We start from the raw sequence: 18,456 nt of genomic DNA, 5'->3' as shown, positions 1-18,456 counted from the left end.
TCTAGAAGGACTACAGTGGGTGAATTGTAAACAGGAATTTAATACCCAGTTTACTTTCTTGAAACATTTCTACACATTCTCCCACATCAGTCTTGTGGAGGCACACAGCAACTTTAAAATAAAGGGATGAAAGCAGCTGGTAACCCAGTGCAGAATTTTTTAAAAGTATAAGAACCTGCTGGGTCCAGACTGATCTCCTCTTCCCAGTGGTCTTTCTTGGAAAGAGGTGTAGCAACTGACCCAACAGCCAGGGAGGGGGAACATTTTCAGTTGGAGGCCATGTTCCCTCTCTGGCTGCAGGCCAATGGAAGGGGCCAGTGTGTGTTCCTGTCTTGTATTTATTTATTGTGAGCATCTTACTGCACCCAGGTACAAAGCATTCATGACAGGTATGAAGACAGTAGAGATGTTGTCCTGCATCTAGGCAAGCTCGTCTTGTGTGCTCTTCTTGGTGGTCATACTGTTGTTGCTTTTATTATTGTAAGTTCTCTAATCTACGTAACCTCTGCAAAATATTTCCATGTCTCAAATTATGAATATTTATGACTCAACCAACCAGCTTGGAAACTTCAGTTTCCATTTCATGGAGAGTTGGTGTTCTGCCCAGTAAGTACCAGCCTTCGCTTCTGGAAAGTTTTGGACTTGCTTTAAAATTACGTGAACTTGCTCGGATACCTTGCAATGTATCTTAGCAGAGGCCCAACCAGATACCCAATAATTTTCTGGTTTTCCTTGCCCCCTTGTGTTTAACCAGATGCAATTCTGTAGTGTGAGAGGAATGTAGACTGCACCGCTGAGAAGTTTTTGAAATAAGTTGCCAATTAATTTGCGAACTGCTTGATCACAGCTGATTGGTATGCACATTTGTTCACGAATCTGTGAAATGGGAAAATTTCATTTAAATCAGCAGGCTGTTCTTTCTATGCCAACCTAGGCAACTTGTTGTCTTTTGTGTTTAAATTTCACAGAAAACAATTGCACTTATTTTAGTGGGGGATCACTTACTCTGTTTCCTGGGGATTATCTTTTGCTGGATCAAGGTTCTTGTCTATAGAAGAGTTTTCCACTCTTGATTACCATGTACACATGCATGTATGTGATTGGTTTTCACTAGTTATATGCCTAATCAAACGATACATTTTTTTTTAAAAAAACGATGAGGGGCGGGAAACAGCCATTGCTGTTTCTTTGCAGCCCCTGGCGTCAGTTTTGCCCCATGCAAGCTCTTCATCATGTAATGACGAAGGGAGCCAATCCTAAGCTCCTGGGAAACATGGCTGAGGGATTGGCCTTTGGGTCCAGCAGATCTGCTTCTCTGCAGGCAGAGTGGGACCTTCATTCCCAAAGGCCTCTTAGCTGCAGTGGCAAGCTCTGCCACCAGCGTGCCTCTGCAGATGGTGATCTGTCAGTAGGGGCAAAAATGGGTGTGTTGGGGGAGCTTTCGGATCCTCAGGACCCAACAACTCCCACTCCCCTTACAAGGAAGAGCCCTGGAGCTGGCATAGTTCTCCACCCCCATTGCCTTTGAAACCAATGCATTGAATGTTTTCTGTCTTGGCTAGCATGGGCTTGACTTGGGTTTAGGAAGAGGCAGTTCCTTCTCCCTCAACCGCCCCCCCAACCTCTGTCAGGTTGCTCTGCCCATCTCCATGAGACTTTTTGTGCCGGATCTTAGACTTGTTACAAAGTGTACACTAGACTTTCTCAGATAGCTTGGACTACAGCTCCCATCACCCCACAGCTGGAGGGCACTAGGCTGGGAAAGGCTGCTGTGGTGCTCTGTCTTCATATCCAGTCCCTTCTCTTCCTTCCTCTCGGTTTCACTGAACCAGGGCTGGTTGCTCTTTCGGTTTTTACCTTTGACATCCAGCTCAGAGAAGAGTTCTGGGAAATTGGAAAGTTTGCATACCAGTTTGTTATATTTTTGTTGGTTGAAATAAAGGTATTGTCCCGTTAATACTTTTTGGTCTTAAACCTCAACTGCTCGTACTTCTGAGCATAAGGAACAGGAAATGCTCTGGTACAAATAATTCAGTAGATCAGTCTTTGGGTACTGTATTCATGAAAATAAAAATAGTTGCTGAATTATAACTGACCGGAACTGGAGTGAAACTTGAGAGAGGTGCACATTTCTCTATATTGGCTTTTTAATTTTTAAGCCCTAGATTGCAATGTATAAAGGAAACATCCTACATACTTTCTATTCACTCCTGGACAGATCTGGCAGGAGAAAAGGCATGTCAGGAATCTTGGAATAAATGGTCTGTGCTTTACCCTACACTGGCTGGGCAGATCCCAGCTTGTAACACTGTGAAACAGAAATTCAGGTGGCAAGAGAATAGCTGGCTTCTCAAAGTGACAACAGGTGGCAAGGATAGGATGCTGGAGGCAGAGAATGGGCCATTGCCCCTCCTCAACCTTTTAAAAAACCTGTGGGAAGTGCAGTAATGTTCGATTTGCAACCATGATGCTGTTAAACCTATTTCCTATTAAAAAAAAGGGCTACATGTAACTCAGCGGCAAAGCACCTCGTTTGCATGGAGAAGTCTCAGGTTCAGTCTCGGGGAGTTTGTGAGAATAAAAGGAGAATAAAAGGAGTTTGTGAGAAGAAAGGAAAGAGCCACAAATGCTTTTTTAAAAAAAATAATTTTCAATATAACCATTTCCAGAATCACATTCAGATACACATTTCCATCGATTTGCCTTCTTCCCTTCCCCGATTGCTTTAATTTCCCCACCATTCCTGCATATTCTTCTATATCCATTCAGATGACCCCCCCCCTTATTCTTCCTTTATTATATATTCCCAGTACTCTTTTTAACTATTTTGCATGCCCTTGGAGAAATGGCTGTATAGGAACAGAAGAGGAGTCTTGTTCTTCTTGCCAGCGGCCCATCTAGTCCACAGCGGCCAACCAGCTGCTTCTGGGAAGCCAGCAAGCAAAACCAACAGCACTTGCCCTAGTTGTGATTCCTAGCACTTGGCATATTGCTTCCAACAGTGGAAGCAGAACATTGCTGTTCCGGCTGGTAGTCACGGACAACCTTATCAGTCATGAAAAAATACAATTGGCTATTGAAGCCTCTGCATTTCTCTCTCTTGCTCACTCACCTCTTCTTGGAAAAATGTGCCCCTCAACTTCCAGTGTAGCAAATGCTTTCCTTTTGCACCTTCTCTGTTGTTTCCCACGTTACAGGTGGGCAGCCTCAACTCTGCTCTTCCCCGAGAGTCTTAAGTCTTTCACCATAGCAGCTGCACACCCCCAAGTCCTTGTTCCCTGGCATCTAACCGAGCCCTGTGCATTTCTCCCTTAGATCTGCAACTGGTTCATCAACGCCAGGCGCAGGCTCCTCCCAGACATGCTGCTTAAGGACGGCAAGGATCCCAACCAGTTCACCATTTCTCGCCGCGGTGCCAAATCTGCTGATGTGACGCTGACCCATGCAGCCGCCGCCACAGGGTCCGGACTCCTCATGGTGCCTCCTGCCTCCTCCGCCTCCTCCAAGGTGCTCTCCATGTCGGTCTGCTCTCCCATGACCTGCCACCCTGCCCGGTCTCTGGCCGGCAGCTTGACTGTGGTGACGAGTGAGCAGGAGAGCCCTCGCCCCACTTTCCAGCGGGTCAAGCTCGAGCCTCACCCCAAGCAGCCGCAGTTGAGCGCGACGGGCAGCACTCTGGCTCTCCTGACCAGGGCAGATGCCGCCAGTCCCACCAGCGGACTCTTCAATACGCCGCCGCCGACTCCGCCTGAGCTCTTCGGAGAGGACTTCAGCAGTTTCCAGTTGCTGGTGGAAGTGGCCTTGCAAAGGGCAGCTGAGCTTGACTCGCAGAAGCTGAGCGGGCAGCTGCCTCCGTCACTGCAGAGAGAGGCCGCTGCGCCAGCCCTCTCCAGAAAAACCAAGTAGCTTTCTCCAGCCACTAGCTCCTTTTGGAGGCTTTGGGGGTTCCCCTGCTCCTTCTCCCGAGTTTTTCTGTTGGCCTCTGCACTGAGGGTCCTCCCTGACAGATGTTAACGCTGTGATATGGCTACCCCTCAACCAGGAGCAAAACAAGCCGAGGCTTCCTTGGCCGTTTTGACGCTGTGCTGCCAGCTCACCTCGGCTTCTAGAACGAAACACTGTCTCCGCCACAACGCAGGAGGACAACACATCCTTTGGCTAGCGTTTCACTTTTTCTGGACCTTGGCAGCATCCTTTCCTCCTGTTGAAGCCGCGTGGAGGACACTGTCTGACTAGGGGGGTGCCTGAACCACGCACAACCTGCTCTTGAAAGGACCGAGAGGCCTTAACGTGCTCTGAGAGAACATGGCTGGTGTTCTGTTACTGTGACTTTGCGATTTATTTTTTTGCTGTGGAGGATCCTTGTGCAGAGGTGGTTCTCTTCTCCCACTTTTTTTTGAAGCCTGCTGACATGGAAGAGAACAGAAAAGGGGTCCAATACGTAATGGAGGAGAGATAATTAAAAAACAAAAAAACCCAAGTACCTTAAAAATACGAATTATGGCGGGGAGGCAAAATGAGTGATTTCACCTCTGCCCAGAGAATCCTAACGTGTGTCCTTTTTGGGGGCAGGCGGGCAGGGGTTGTTTCTGTTTTGCTGTTTCTGTAGCATATCTTCTTTGACGTACTCTCGGTCTGGTGTGCATGAGTGGCTGGCCCCTGCATGTGGCCTAACGGGAGTCCCTGGCATGAGCAGATTTAACTGGAAATGCTAACGTTTGTGGCATCCCTCTCTCTTTCCACTGGGAGGTGGAGAGGGGGAACAATCAACGACCACCCTTCGAATACTGGTGCCAGTTAAAAAAAAGTATGGTGCTGTTTGAGCAATTTTATTATTATTATTTTAGGTGCTGGCTTTTCGTGACTTCATCCATTCCTCTCCCTGTGTTTTCCCCCATGTCATGTTTGAAGATGTGCAGATGTGATCAAAGTGGCAGGGAAGGATGCTCTGCTGGCAGGATGCTGGCTGAGACACAGCAATAGGGCATTTCAGAGGTTGGAGAGGAGGGATAGGATCCGAAACAAGACTCTTTGACTGTGAAGTTGCTTTAAACAACCCTTTCTTCTTCGTTTTTCATTTTGAATTTTGTTGGTCGTGGACTGTAACTCGGGAAATCTAAGGTGTCTTTATGGATGTGCTGACAAAACTACCTATAGAGGGGGGTGGAAAACACCAACCTCCTGACTTTGTTTTGGATCCTTGCTCTCATCATGCTGAATGTAGTTTCTCTTTTGCTGATGGAGCACAGGTGCCCTCTTGTGGCCAGGAAGGGAGGTTGAACAGAGTAGGGTCTTCCATAGTGAATTACCTCTCCTGCAGACTACAAGCTGTGTGTGACCCTGAAATTGCCTCCCTACATGATTTGATGTGTCCCCCATGTACTTGGCAGCCTTGGCAGAAATGTAGACCCACCTGATAGCATCTGATCCCCCTTGAGCAGCGTTTTCCAAACTTGGGTCTCTAGCTGTTTTTGAACTACAACTCCCATTATCCCTGACCTGATCCAGCTAGCTGGAGATGATGGGAGTTGTAGCCCCAAAACAGCTAGAGACCTACGTTTGGGAAACCCTGCCCAAGAGAGAGGGTGTGTGGACGCCTGTGGCCCCACCAGATGTTGCTGGAGTTCCAACTCCCATTATCCCTGACCAGTAGCTGGGGGGCATGCTGGTTTGGATGGGAGGGAGTTGGGAGCCCCAGCAGCATACGCAGGGCCATATATACTTCATCTGTGGTCCATGCCCTGGATTTAAGGGGGTGGGAAGCTGGGGGTTTGCAAGATTGAACTGCTAAGACATGCATATATTTCTCATTGAGTTACGCCTCCCTCCCCCCTTTGGCCTGAGACCAGGAACTTGCAAAAAACAGAGTGCCCTGGGTGATATGAACATCCACCTTTTTTATTTTAATAGTGCTGTTTCACTGTAAATGTAAGTTAAATAGTGATCTATTATATACACCTATATATCTTGAAAAACACTAATTTTTAGAAGGTGTTAGCCTAATTATTACGTTGCATGAATAGTAAAGCTAAAAAGCCCAGCAGGATGCAACTTTTCACATTTTTGTTCTCGAACTAGGTGTGCAAACCTGGTGTCGAAAAATGACAAGGACGGCAGTGAGTGCATTGGAGAACTGGAACTAACAGGGTGGGAATTGTTATGGGCTTAATGGAACATTGTGGTGTGCCTCCCCCCTTTTGCAAATTACAGATTTAGGGCTAAGATTGGTACAACCTGTAATTGCTGCTGCACAAATAATTGCCTGCTTTCCTTTTGTTGGTACTTTTTGATCTTCGGTGATCCTATATCAATCAGCAGGGTTAACTCTGTCTAGAGAGCTGCTGTTTTGACATATTGATCCAGAAATTTGAAAAAGCAAATACATTGCCAAATTGTGCTGCTTTCTGTTTTGAAAAGCCTGAAGAGTTGCCTTGTAAACATACTTGGTTTTTTGTTTGTTTGCTTAATTCTAAAATCTTGTGGATTGCTTTGACTATTTGCATTGAATCTCTGGAAGGTGGCTCCTTCCATCTCCTTCTCAAGCTTGGTTCCTGTATTGTTTTGTGGATTGTGGAAGCAAAACTTGACCTTGCCCCCCCCCCAATTTTTTTTATTGATTTTCCAAAATTTTTTAGATAGACAAACGAACATAAATCTTAACTGTACTTAATCCAATCTTAGTAACATTTTTAAGTGACTTCCTCGAATCCCCCTGGCTCAATTTCAGTGTATATTATTATAACAGTTTTCTAAAATTGACCTTGCTTTTTATGGGTTTTCAAGAATTATGTATCCCTTCGAAGTGTCACTGAAATTGGCGAGATACTTTTAAGCAGCAGCATCCCAACTCCAACTGACGATACTTAGTCATGTTCACACTCTTAATTAAAAATGTTTGAGTAGTTTCCCCTCCTCTACCCTCAATTAGGCCCCCTTGACTTGGATTGGCAGCCGTTTGATTAGAATTGTGCCTCCATTAAATGAAGCAGTTTGAACCTTCTTTCCTGGCATTGCAGGAAACCTAAGCAGAAATTGCTGCACAGGGTAACAAGAGCAACGTTTCAGTTCCTACAATGCACTGACTGTTCTTGCTGTATCTTGTTTGTCCAAACAATATGGAGACCTTGTTTTTGATGGGATGGGAAGTTAAAAGAGGACGAAAAAATAGAGAGAATATTCTTTTGTCTGATGTTTATGAAGCAAAAAACTACTGTAAATAACTGTTTTGGATTTTTTTAATCAATAAAGTTTTTTTTAAAAACACACCACACCTAGTTTGTATGGTCTCCGTGCGTAAGAACTCTGACCTTCCCCTCTGGCTCTTTGCATCCAGTGTTGTGTGAATGTACGTACAGATGCATATAGTGACTGCCGTTACCCTAGACAGCAGACAGCAGAATTCTGTAATGTAGAAGCTTGATTGGTGAAGGAGTTTGGCATATACAGAACACAACTTAGTCATTTCTTCTTAGCGGCAGGTGTGCTAGCATATTGAAAAGGGGAGCTCTCACTGACAGAATCAGAGCAACAATCCTTGATATTTCTAAAGGAGGCCACGTACGGTTTTTGTACAAAATACTTTATCCTTTCAGTGCCCTCTTTTTTTAAAAAAAGTCACTTTGGCACTTGGTCGCCTGCTTCCTGAACAAATCAGTGGCAAGAGGGTTGTGCCCCCTACTTTGGGAGAGGGGGTTGAATTTTTTTAAGTGTAATATACATATTAGGAGAAGGGCAGGCAGGCAAATGCTGCACTGCTAGAGAGGGCTCTGCCTTCTCTGCATCCATGGCTACTAGTTCTTCCTTCATATTCACAATTACGACTAGTTGCTGGAAATCACAGGAGTGGGAAGAACAGAAGGGACTCGTGTGCTCAGATCCCGCTTCCCAGTTTCCCACAGGCTTATGACCACTGTGAGAACATTTGCAAATAACTCCTCTGGGAATAAAAACAAACCACCTGGTGGCAGGCTAAAGGCCTGTCAAAATGAAAAAGTGGTGGAAACCATCATGGTGGTATGCAAGCTGGACCTGCAAAGGCTGGCTATAGACCAAAGCAGAGGTTAGTCACTGCCAGCCTTTAGGAGTAAGTTTCCAGCTCTGATGGTCTGAAGGGCATTGGAGAGGGACCTGGGTGCACCCCTGGACCCAGCTAAATTGGGTGAAATCTGGACCATTGACCCCAGTCTCATAACAAGAGTTTTCTTAGACTCTTGGATTCACAGCCCAGTTAGACTGGCCAATACACACTGGACTGAGCAGCCACTTGATGTTCGAAGGCTGCCCTGGAAAAGGTACTTACCAGCACCTATTGCGGGAATGTGGTCTAGGTAAAGGTAAAGGGGCCCCTGACCATTAGGTCCAGTCGTGGCCGACTCTGGGGTTGCAGTGCTCATCTCGCTTTATTGGCCGAGGGAGCCGGCGTACAGCTTCCAGGTCATGTGGCCAGCATGACCACTTCTGGCGAACCAGAGCAGCACACGGAAATGCCGTTTACCTTCCCGCTGGAACTGCTATGTTGGCAGGAGCAGGGACTGAGCAACGGGACTGAGCAACGGGAGCTCACCCCGTCGTGGGGATTCGAACCGCCGACCTTCTGATCGGCAAGTCCTAGGCTCTGTGGTTTAACCCACAGCGCCACCCATGTCCCTCCAGGAATGTGGTCTAGTTTGTCCAAAAAAACCAAAGTGTTGAGAGACACTTTGTTCTATATTAGGCAAGAGATTGATAAAAGATCCCAAATAATGTCTGCAAAAATAATGAAGATTAAAATAATCCTGGGTTCTCTCAAAGACAAACTTGGATGGGTGTTTTTTTCCGGGTGGGGGAAGCCTATGCAAATTCATGCACATTCAGGAGGATCTAGTTTCACTGTAGTGTATCTTAACTCCTTGGTAAAAACAAAGCATCTGTTTTGTGTGTGTGTGTGTGTGTGTGTGTGTGTGTTTTTTTTTTTTTCAGGGAAAGGGTCAGAGAAGAAACCAGGGATGATTCCTAACATTCTAAACAAGCCCATGGGCTGGTAAGGGTTGGCAACCCTTATTACAGAAGCATGCTGGAAAAAGCCTGCATCAAAAATTAATCAAAAATTAATCTGAGCATCCTCATTCCACACATCAGACAATAGTTAATTGTAGGTGGCCAACATGAACTTTTGCAGAAATCAAAACATAATTCTGCTCTGCAATCTCAGGACTATCACTCAGGGTCTCCCGTTACTTCCTATTCCTCTTACATTTGATCTTAAAGATCACCGCTCTTTGAAGAAGAGCAACAAGCTAAATCGCCATCCTTTGTGAACTAAGCAGCTCTTCTGAGTGTGTTCTGAGACGGTGGCCAGATATGGACCCATGCCTCATTGGAAATGCTACATTCAGCCAATAAAATGATCTCAAAGTCAGAGTAGGGGAAAAGTTATAATTACATTTGAGAAGATTGCTTCAGCACTTCTTACCTGGCTTCCTTTGTTTCAAGTGGGTAATACGCAGAACCAAACTGAGTTTACACTCTGGTATTACAATATCCATAGGAAAAAAGGAGAAAAAGAACACCCACCTGTGTTAGATCACCATGAAAGTCAATATACATGAGTTTATAAAATGCTCTGACCAAGGTTATTTTTATTTTTATTTTATTATTAATGATTGATTTGGTCATGCCCTCACGGGTGACAAAAACATTCCCTAATCTAACTAAAACCCTTGGTTGTTTTAGAACATGATTTCCCCACCCCCACTTTACTTGTTGTATCTGGTTGCCTGCTCTAGAATGGAGTTCAGAGAGTAAAGATCACAAACTGCAAGAGACTGAGGTGTAAGGGCACAAAAGAGGCACCTTTCTTTGTTTTACTGTCGTTTACAATGGCAGCAAGGTTTCCATTACAAGACGTTGGGCCGCTGGGTCTAGATACAAGTTTTTTTGTTTCATTTTCTTTAAAAAATATTGCCACAAACTTAACCACTATGGGGCTAAGCAATTCTTTCTTCCTGCTTTCCCCCCTGCTATAAAACTAAGGGAAGCAGGTGAAATCACTTTGGGGGGGGGAGGGTCAGCTTTTTTGTTTTCATAGTTGGAAAAACAAAATCATGTTATCGATCAAAGCACTATGGACATTGATTTTTACATCCTCAGAATTATTAGATAATCAGAACTATAAAAGCATTTTTGGAGCAGTTTCACCAAACAGGGGCATCTCAGTGATGGTTCTTTTTGGGTTGTTTCTTGAGAGGAAAACTCCCCACTGACCCATAATCTTTCTCCAGAACTATTGCTACAACGGATGAGTAAATAAGTCACAACAATCTTCCTAGCCTTGTTACTGGGAACAAATCTGTTTCTTTTTATGCCTTGGAACAGCATGGTGCGGGGAGAGAAGACTGGACCAATATAAGGATAGCTGAAACAAATGAATTTTGCAATCTACTTAACAGGCCTCACCTGGTTGAGGGCAGGCAATGGCTGCATCCTCATTACACCCATGCAGAAGTCTTAAAAGCTCCATTTAACCAAGCTGCTAACTTTCATGGCATACAAAGGCACAAATGAAATTTTAACAGGTTTGGAAGTTTTGTTCCAGAAGAAAGGTTGCTGCTTTCCCCCCTCACCCACCTACTGGGCCCCCTGCTGAGACTGTAGAGATCTGGGTGTCTGGAAAGACAATTGTTTCATCCCTGGATGCAAAGGTTTCTGTCACGAAGAGGGTAGTATTGGTGAACTACCAAACGTAGGTCATTTGCTACCTTATCACCCTATTAGGTAAAACTAATTTGTACATAAAGCACTTTCCTCAGACTGGGCGAAGAAGTCTCCTGCAGAGGTGGGAGGTCTATCAAAGCAAAGGACAACTGACAGTTACACTGACTGATCCAGCCACTGCAATAATGTTTATGCTTCTATGTCATTTCATGCAAGTGATATCCATCTTTCAGTGCTGTCTTGCAGCTCAAGAAGCAGTGACTACTAATTACACTACTTTAAAAAAAACAAAAACGCAGAAGAATGCTCAGAGCTATAAAATGAGGTGAAGGTTTATTGAAATCCAGTCACTTGTAAAACCAGCCAACTGCTTTTGCTTTGATCTCACCCCACCAACTAGATGAAAGCCCACACCTATTTCCTACCTATGGTTAGCAAAGCTGAAGACCTCCGGAGAGATCTCTGTTCATGACTCAAGCTTCCTTCACAGTGTCTTTTGAATCCAGTACCACTTCTATTCTTATTGCGACAGACTGAAGCCACTTCACACACCTTTTTTAGGTGTACACATAAAACACTTTTTGAATACACCTAAGATATAAAAAGGACAAATGTGGTAAATACATGGGTTGTGTGGGTAGACATGCCAGAGAACAGGGAATCAGTCATGTTCTCTTCTATGTATACATGTGGGGGGGGGGGGACATTTGTTTGCTGCTACATAATTAGAAGCAGCAGCACTGAGGCAGGGGAAGTGAAAGGTCGCTTAGGCTGCTGTCCATAAAAACCAATTAAGGTGGATGTACATAGATTTAACGTTTAATCCCATTGACTTCAAGCGGGAATCTCCGAGCTAAAAGACACTCACCAGCAACTGAGTCCATCAAGCAATTACCTGCCTAATTCCCGAGATTGCTGCCTTTGGAAACGTGAGTAAAACAAGTAGCATTCCACACATTTCAAATTTTAATACAAAGAACTGTGAAAGTCAGCCATTTGTTTCAAAAGTCAGTCAAGGACTGTCTACCATTGTTATAAAGACATTTGAGGTAGGGGAAGGGAAAAGAGGGGAATAAATCAAGCTTGATTTGAAGCCACGGTCTATATGGCCAAGCTTCCACAGGTTACAAAAATGCACATTATGTGGGCAGCTGGAGAAATCTGTAACACTCTCTATGCATAGACACTGTACACAGCATTCACTGACATGATTTAAGTTGTAGCGTTTTATCATCACCTCCTTAAATTACTAATGCACCAGAATAAAATTCCTTTGGAGTTTTGACCACCTGAACAACTCCTATCATCTTCCACAATGGTAGTGCACAGCTTTCAGACAAATGCACACTTTTTTGTGGGGGGAGGGGGGGAGGAGGGGGCACAAGGTGGTGGGCAGAGGAGAAAGTTGGAATTGGCTATTTGACTCCTGGCTCCACAAAATGAGGCCAAAATGGGAGAGGAGAAAGAGAGGAGGGTCAAACTGAAGGTTGATGACAGCATCCCCAAATAAGATGGGTCACAGAGGGGTGGGATGGGCAAGAGGAACCTGAAAATATGCAGGGTATATATTTTTGCACACACTTTTACACACATCTAGCTATAGTACATGTAAAAATATATGCTATACATACACCCACCCCTCACCGAGGTGCTTTCTAAAGACACCCTCTGAATGCGTGCATGTGTAAATGGGTACGCATGTGTGTGTGTGTGTGTACGAGTTAAATATACAGATCCTACTAAGTGTATATGTGCATATGTACACATACATACAGGTGGGCAGGCAAACTGCCAAGTCTCCATCAGCTACCTCCTCTTTGATTTTCTGTACAAAAGCCATTGTTCCTCCACTGGAGAATATTACACACCCCTTTGATACAAGTCCCTCCCCTTGTGTAGCAGCTGCTTTCTTATACACAGATCTTTGCACACACAAAAAAAGAAAACACATAAAAATTGCAGGGAGGGGGGATTGTAGGAAAGAGAACAGAAGAGTGTGGGGGGAACCTATGAATCCATGCTGTATTTCTGACTGAGCACCCTGTGCGGGAAATCTTTCTGTTGCAGCACCATTCAAGGGAGTGTGCACAGGCCACAACAACTATCTTATTGCACTTGTTTTGCTTCCAGGCTGTGTTAACATCCCACTCCATTTACATCCCACAGATCTCACCCTCGCTTTACATAATTAAACCAAAGCCACCCACTGCCACCCACCCCACCCCGGGCCACCTACTCCCAAACCCACCTCTAAGGGAAAACAATACATAATAAAATCAAAAGGCTGCTCGCTAGCAGAGTGCAACAACAGCACACACTGAACAGGGTGTTTTCTTCTGGAGCTCTGTGGAAGATTTTACTTCTAACACAGTAAACGACACCATGCAGAAAAAGGATGACAAAGAAAGGGGAACTAAGAACTATAGAACAGGAGAAAAACTAGGAGCAGGAGTAGAACAAGAGCAGAGAGGGGGGAAAGAAAGACTTTGTGGAGGGAAGACAGAAAGAATACAGTGAGGAGAAAAAAGCGCAGCATGGCAAGTGCCCAAGGCTTTGTTTCAATTTTTGTCCATTTCATGTAAACAAGCTAATAATTCTCCTTAGATAGAACAAGTAAAAAGGTTGCAGTTCCAAGTCTGAAGGGCTGTTTCCAAGAGTCTGTTCCACCACACCACAGCCAGTGTGAAACAGGGTGGGAGAGAGAGAGAAAAACCCAAACCACAGAACCAGGAAGGGATTCTCCTTCAAAATTTTCATTACTTAAAGCTGGAGAGGGGAAAAAAGAAGAGAGAGACAGACAGAGAGATAGCCAAATTGGGAGCCCTTTGTACGATTGGCTCTGTGTCTCTAGACCAAATAAATCGCACTAAATTTAGTGAACCTTATTTTTCCTTTTTAATGGCATGAAAAAGAGTGTGTTTTCTTCCTCTTCCCCTTGCTCAAAGACGGGTCTGTGCCTCAGGAACGTAGATTTCAATGCTGTCCGCGCTCTCGGTGGCAGAGTTCTGCCGGACTGAGGCAGCGCGCTTGGCTGCCATGAGGCGCTTGCGGGCTTCCTGGCGCTGTTTATCCACCGAGTCAGAGGCCTTGTCCCGGTTCAGCTGGGATTTAGGTTTGGCTGGCTTCTTTGGCACAGGAGGGGGCGGCTTCTTCTCTTCCTTCAGGGAAAAAAGAACAGCAAAACATTAAAAGGAACTGCAGGCAGATCTGTTCTCTTCCTCAACGGTTTTGTCTGCAATCAAAGTTCTGCGCCAAAAATTTAGGCTGTTATTCAGCACATAGGCTTCGGGGTTTTTTTTTTAAAAAATGCTGGTATCCCCGCGATGGGGTGAGCTCCCGTTGCTCGGTCCCTGCTCCTGCCAACCTAGCAGTTCGAAAGCACATCAAAGTGCAAGTAGATAAATAGGCACCACTCCGGCAGGAAGGTAAACGGCGTTTCCGTGCGCTGCTCTGGTTCGCCAGAAGCGGCTTAGTCATGCTGGCCACATGACCCGGAAGCTGTACGCCAGCTCCCTTGGCCAGTAAAGCTAGATGAGCACCGCAACCCCAGAGTTGGCCATGACTGGACCTAACGGTCAGGGGTCTCTTTACCTTTAAGTAATGTGAACACATTCAGTATTGGTATTAGAACCACTGGAATTCACAAAGTAAGGTTCCCTTGACTCACAACTGTGAGAAAATACAGTTGGGGCTTAAATAGACTATTTGCAGTAAAGCAGCATCAATTTATATCATTCACTAGTGCTACAATTATTCCTTGTGCACCCTATAGGAGCACAGATCAGAAGTGAGATGGGAAACATGGGGAGGGAGATTTGGACAGGAGGATCTGACTTTTAATCTAGCATTTTTACACCAATTTTCTTATACTATTTCAGAATGGTCTAAACACTTTCTACCATTCTCCCCCCCCCCCCCTGTCAGGGGAAAACACAGACTCCTGCAGTCCGTGTTTTTAACAGCAAACAGGAAATATATCAAAACTTTCTACAACCACCTCTAAATTTTGCAAGATGCCTGAGGACCCCAATGTATGCAACCTTATTATTTTTTGTATTTGGTCTCATTTTTGTAAAGTGCCTTGTAAGCATGTGCAGTGTGTGTGTGTGTGTGTGTGTGTGTGTGTGTGAATTTTGAAAATCAAACAATAAATCAAACAAAAACTGATCAGGCACATTTACTGGAAGCAAATCCCATTGGTTAGAGCAGCAGGTTTAACTTCCAAGAAACCTCTTAGGATTATGCTGTAAATTAAGCTACCTAGCACAGACCAAGCCACTTTTCTTCTCTTTTCAAATGCTCCAACTGAACTTGTGCTGCTAAGCACCATTTCTTTATAATGCTCCATGCTCACCTTCTTCTCCGGTGGCTCCGTTAACTGCCAGCCATTAGCCTTTAGGTGGTACAGCTCATCAAATTTCATGCTGATGTCTTCGATGGACAATTGTAAGAGATCCCAAAAACCAGCAAGGTCTTGTGCTGTGGGCCTGGGATTGGAATTGGGGTTCTGACAGAAAGAGAATGTGAGTTAATTCAGAGTTAAAGTTGAGGATGAGACTTGAAGGTCGTTTTTAAGTTCACGTGGAAACATCTGAATCTCCTGACTGCATTCAAGATAGCACTAAAGCCGGAAACTTATCTTCTCTCCCCCCCCGCCCCTCCGCTGCACTGCAACATTGAAAACTCTTAATTGCCTGCTGCAGATCCATATACTTTTCAAGTACAATTTAACATACCGTATTTTTCGCCCTATAGGACACACTTTTTCCCCTCCAAAAATGAAGGGGAAATGTGTGTGTGTCCTATGGGGCGAATAGAGGCTTCAGGAAGCTCTGCGCAACCCTCCGCAGCCTGGCGCCAAGCCACGCCGGGCTCCGGAGGGTTGCGCAGAGCTTCCTGAAGCTGACGCGGCTCCCTAGGCTTGCGGATAGCAGGCTGTTCTGGGGGCTGGGGTCGGGGGAAGCTCGGGCTTCCCCTGCGCCAGCCCCATGCCTGGGGGGAAAATAATATTTTTTTTCTTTATTTCCCCCCCCCCCCCAAAAAAAATAAGGTGCGTCCTATAGGGCGGTGCGTCCTATGGGGCGAAAAATACGGTAATTTGTTTCTCCTGGTTTACTTGGTCAAATCTGTGGCTGCCTCAATCACAGCTATGTCCTCACATATCCTCTTTGATCTACATTACCATATGGTTTTAAGTTTGTTTTTTTAAAAAGATCCCATTTAACACTATGGTTGTATGTGGATTGGTACTGGGGAAGAGACAACTCATCCAGGAGTCTCTCTGGGATGGGAACATGGCTGAGTTAAAAAACTGCACTGAGGTACTTGGCAGAAGAGAACCGTAGGCACACTGCCACATTTTTTACTTCCTATGCAAAAGCCTAATAAGTGACCAAATACTCCCCCCGCTTAGACACAATTTATAGCAATTACAGAGATTTCCACACTCACCAAGTTTTGGTCACAGAGGCCACGGAATTGCTGGAACTTCTGTGACATTAGTAATTGTGCACTGCCCACTGCACTGAGGACTTTGCCTAAGACTGAATTAGAAAGGTATATTTTAGAAGATGAAGTGCTTTGAAAAACAGAACATATAAGGATATTTGAGGTGGGAGTGGCTCCCTTTGTCCTTCAGATTTATCTTCCTTTCCCTTCAGTAACCAAAGTGTTTTTCATTCGGAGCCATTAATGACAAGCCATTAGAAATGACTCATGGCTCCTTTGTGAGGGCATGTTTTGTTATAGCCCTTGTTCTACTGCCAACAGCAATACCCTGTACAGCAGCCACCATTGGGAATGGCAGACAGCCATACTGCTGCCAGTTTCTTTGTTTGTAATACAGTGCTAGTGAAGTCTAGCAGGGATAGCGAGAAGCCTTATTTAATATTCTCCCAAAGGCCCCTCCATAGCATTTGAGGACACAACGCCATCAAAGAGCCCAAGATCTCTGAGTGCAATTTACCCTCATCACAGATTTGTGAGCAACAGCTTTCTATTTGCTAGCCTATCTCCACCCAACACTGACTTCATTTCAGTTTTACCAGGTGCAGTGTTTTAGTTGTTTTTTTTAAGTCACACATAAAAATGTGGTTTTTGAATACATCCCTGATGTGTTCCAAAAAAATGACGTTGAAGTCCTCTGTCTACCCACTCTGCAGCCACATTTAAAGGTCTCAAGAGAGCATTCTCATTCAGGCTCCATTTACACTTTAATTTCCTCAGAATAGGGAATGGAGTGACATAGCTAAATGTGATCTCAAGGAAAATTAGGTAGCAGATTCTCTCCATAGTAGCACTGAAAACAATGAAGTGGAAAACACATCGGAAGAAACTATGGATTGTTGCCACTGTCCCTACAATATTGAAGAAAAATAGAATTTGAACAAGGCTCTCCACTTCCTTTCTCTACAAGATCCCCAGTAAAAAAATATGAAGTGTTCCTTTCAGTAAGTTGCTATTTGGGCCCAGCCTCACAGTCATTCCTGAACACTGTGCCAGGAAAAGATTTCACCATTTCAGACTGAAATCTCCTTTACCACCAGAGTCAGTTTATTATCCATACCAACCTTCTTCAGAGAGATTATTCTCTTTGGTCTCTTGGTCCATCTGACGACACCATCCTTCTAACCTTTCAGTCTCTGCCTGCAGCAGCTTCTGAAACCAATACCCGTCCCTTCGGCAAGCTCCCGGCTGTGTTGGTTCTGATGGAGTGTTGGTGGATGTTTCAAGCCAGGGGTCCGGAGGAGGAAGAGAGGAAGGCTCTAGGGCTGGGTCATTGCTATCTCCATAGGAGAGGTTTCTCTTGATCTGGGAGGGCATGGCTGTTTGCCTCGTACTGGCATCAAGGCTGTTGGAGTTGTTGCATGGGGGGCAATCAGCAAGGCTTCTCTCAGGTGATTTACAGGTAGAGTTGTTCGGTTCTTGTGAATCAGAATCTGTATCCTGCTTGGCTGACATGCTGTGAGAGTGGCTGTTGCTACAAAGAGAAGGAGGGAAAGAGAGAGAATCAGAGAAAGCAGCCCTTGAGGAGGGCCGATTCATTACTTGGCACACAGACACAACAATCTGCATCTGTTCGGGGCACCTGCAGCTGAACTGCGTTTCCTTGCCCCGTTCCTCTCTGCACACAGACACACACGCACACATGCAGACAGACAAAATTATAAGGTTGCCTGCTCACTGCAATAGGCCATCCAAACAAAAAGACTGGCACACATCTATAATTACATTTCCAGTTCTATTTTTATTTTTTTATTCCAGGTTTCCAATGATTCACCTACATTACTAAGCCAACATGCTACTACTGGGAGAGGTTCTGAAACCCATCAATGCTCAGTGATTTGAGGCAGGAAAAAAGAAAGAGGGAACTAAACTATAAAATGGGAAACTGCAGCTGGACGAGGTTTTTTTTCAAAAAAGCCTGCGTCTTCCACTTACCGCCACTCGTCCTCTACCTGTACCCCGATGGACTGGAATTTGGTGGCTGATGGAGGGGGCTCCTCTTTTGCCACTGGCTGAAGGCAGTCAACCTTATTAACAAAAAGATACAAACAAAAAAAACAAAAACACAAAAACTTGCTGCTAGAATTCACATTTGAAGGAAGGAGGCATGCACGCACGCAAACACACACACATGCACTGGTCATGCAGACACCACACATCAAAAGGCAGCACATTTTCTTTTCTTTCTTTTTCGCTATGGAGATGGGGAGAGAGAGAGGGAGGGAAACGAGGCTGCTGGCACCATAAACCAGGCCAATG

General features: G+C 44.9%; 2 protein-coding genes across 11 annotated transcripts in view; one reads left to right on the top strand and one right to left on the bottom strand.

The window, feature by feature from the left end:
• The window catches only part of TGIF2 (TGFB induced factor homeobox 2), a 377,907-nt gene that overhangs the window by 12,754 nt on the left and 346,697 nt on the right, over positions 1 to 18,456 (top strand). For 3 of the 4 annotated variants that reach the window (XM_081868078.1, XM_081868080.1, XM_081868079.1), the window contains exon 3: positions 3,316 to 7,260. In XM_081868078.1, coding sequence (XP_081724204.1) covers positions 3,316 to 3,906 — 591 coding nt within the window. In that variant the 3' untranslated portion in view covers positions 3,907 to 7,260. Of the gene's footprint in view, positions 1 to 3,315; positions 7,261 to 18,456 lie in introns of those variants that run through there. The other variant, XR_014157984.1, reaches the window with a different exon arrangement.
• DLGAP4 (DLG associated protein 4) overlaps positions 10,353 to 18,456 on the bottom strand; it is a 330,460-nt gene continuing 322,356 nt past the window's right edge. For 6 of the 7 annotated variants that reach the window (XM_081867584.1, XM_081867586.1, XM_081867585.1 and 3 more), the window contains 5 exons: positions 18,133 to 18,224; positions 17,262 to 17,671; positions 16,144 to 16,235; positions 15,047 to 15,199; positions 10,353 to 13,850 (listed from right to left, as the gene is read on the bottom strand). In XM_081867584.1, the coding sequence (XP_081723710.1) occupies positions 13,632 to 13,850; positions 15,047 to 15,199; positions 16,144 to 16,235; positions 17,262 to 17,671; positions 18,133 to 18,224 (966 nt within the window). In that variant the 3' untranslated portion in view covers positions 10,353 to 13,631. The remainder of the gene's footprint in view (positions 13,851 to 15,046; positions 15,200 to 16,143; positions 16,236 to 17,261; positions 17,672 to 18,132; positions 18,225 to 18,456) is intronic. The other variant, XM_081867590.1, reaches the window with a different exon arrangement.

Source organism: Podarcis erhardii, assembly GCF_964252035.2.
Source record: "Podarcis erhardii genome assembly, chromosome: 6".
Taxonomy (NCBI): Eukaryota; Metazoa; Chordata; class Lepidosauria; order Squamata; family Lacertidae; genus Podarcis; species Podarcis erhardii.
The sequence above is the reverse complement of the archived record's forward strand: the minus strand, read 5'-3'. Positions and strand labels throughout refer to the sequence as shown.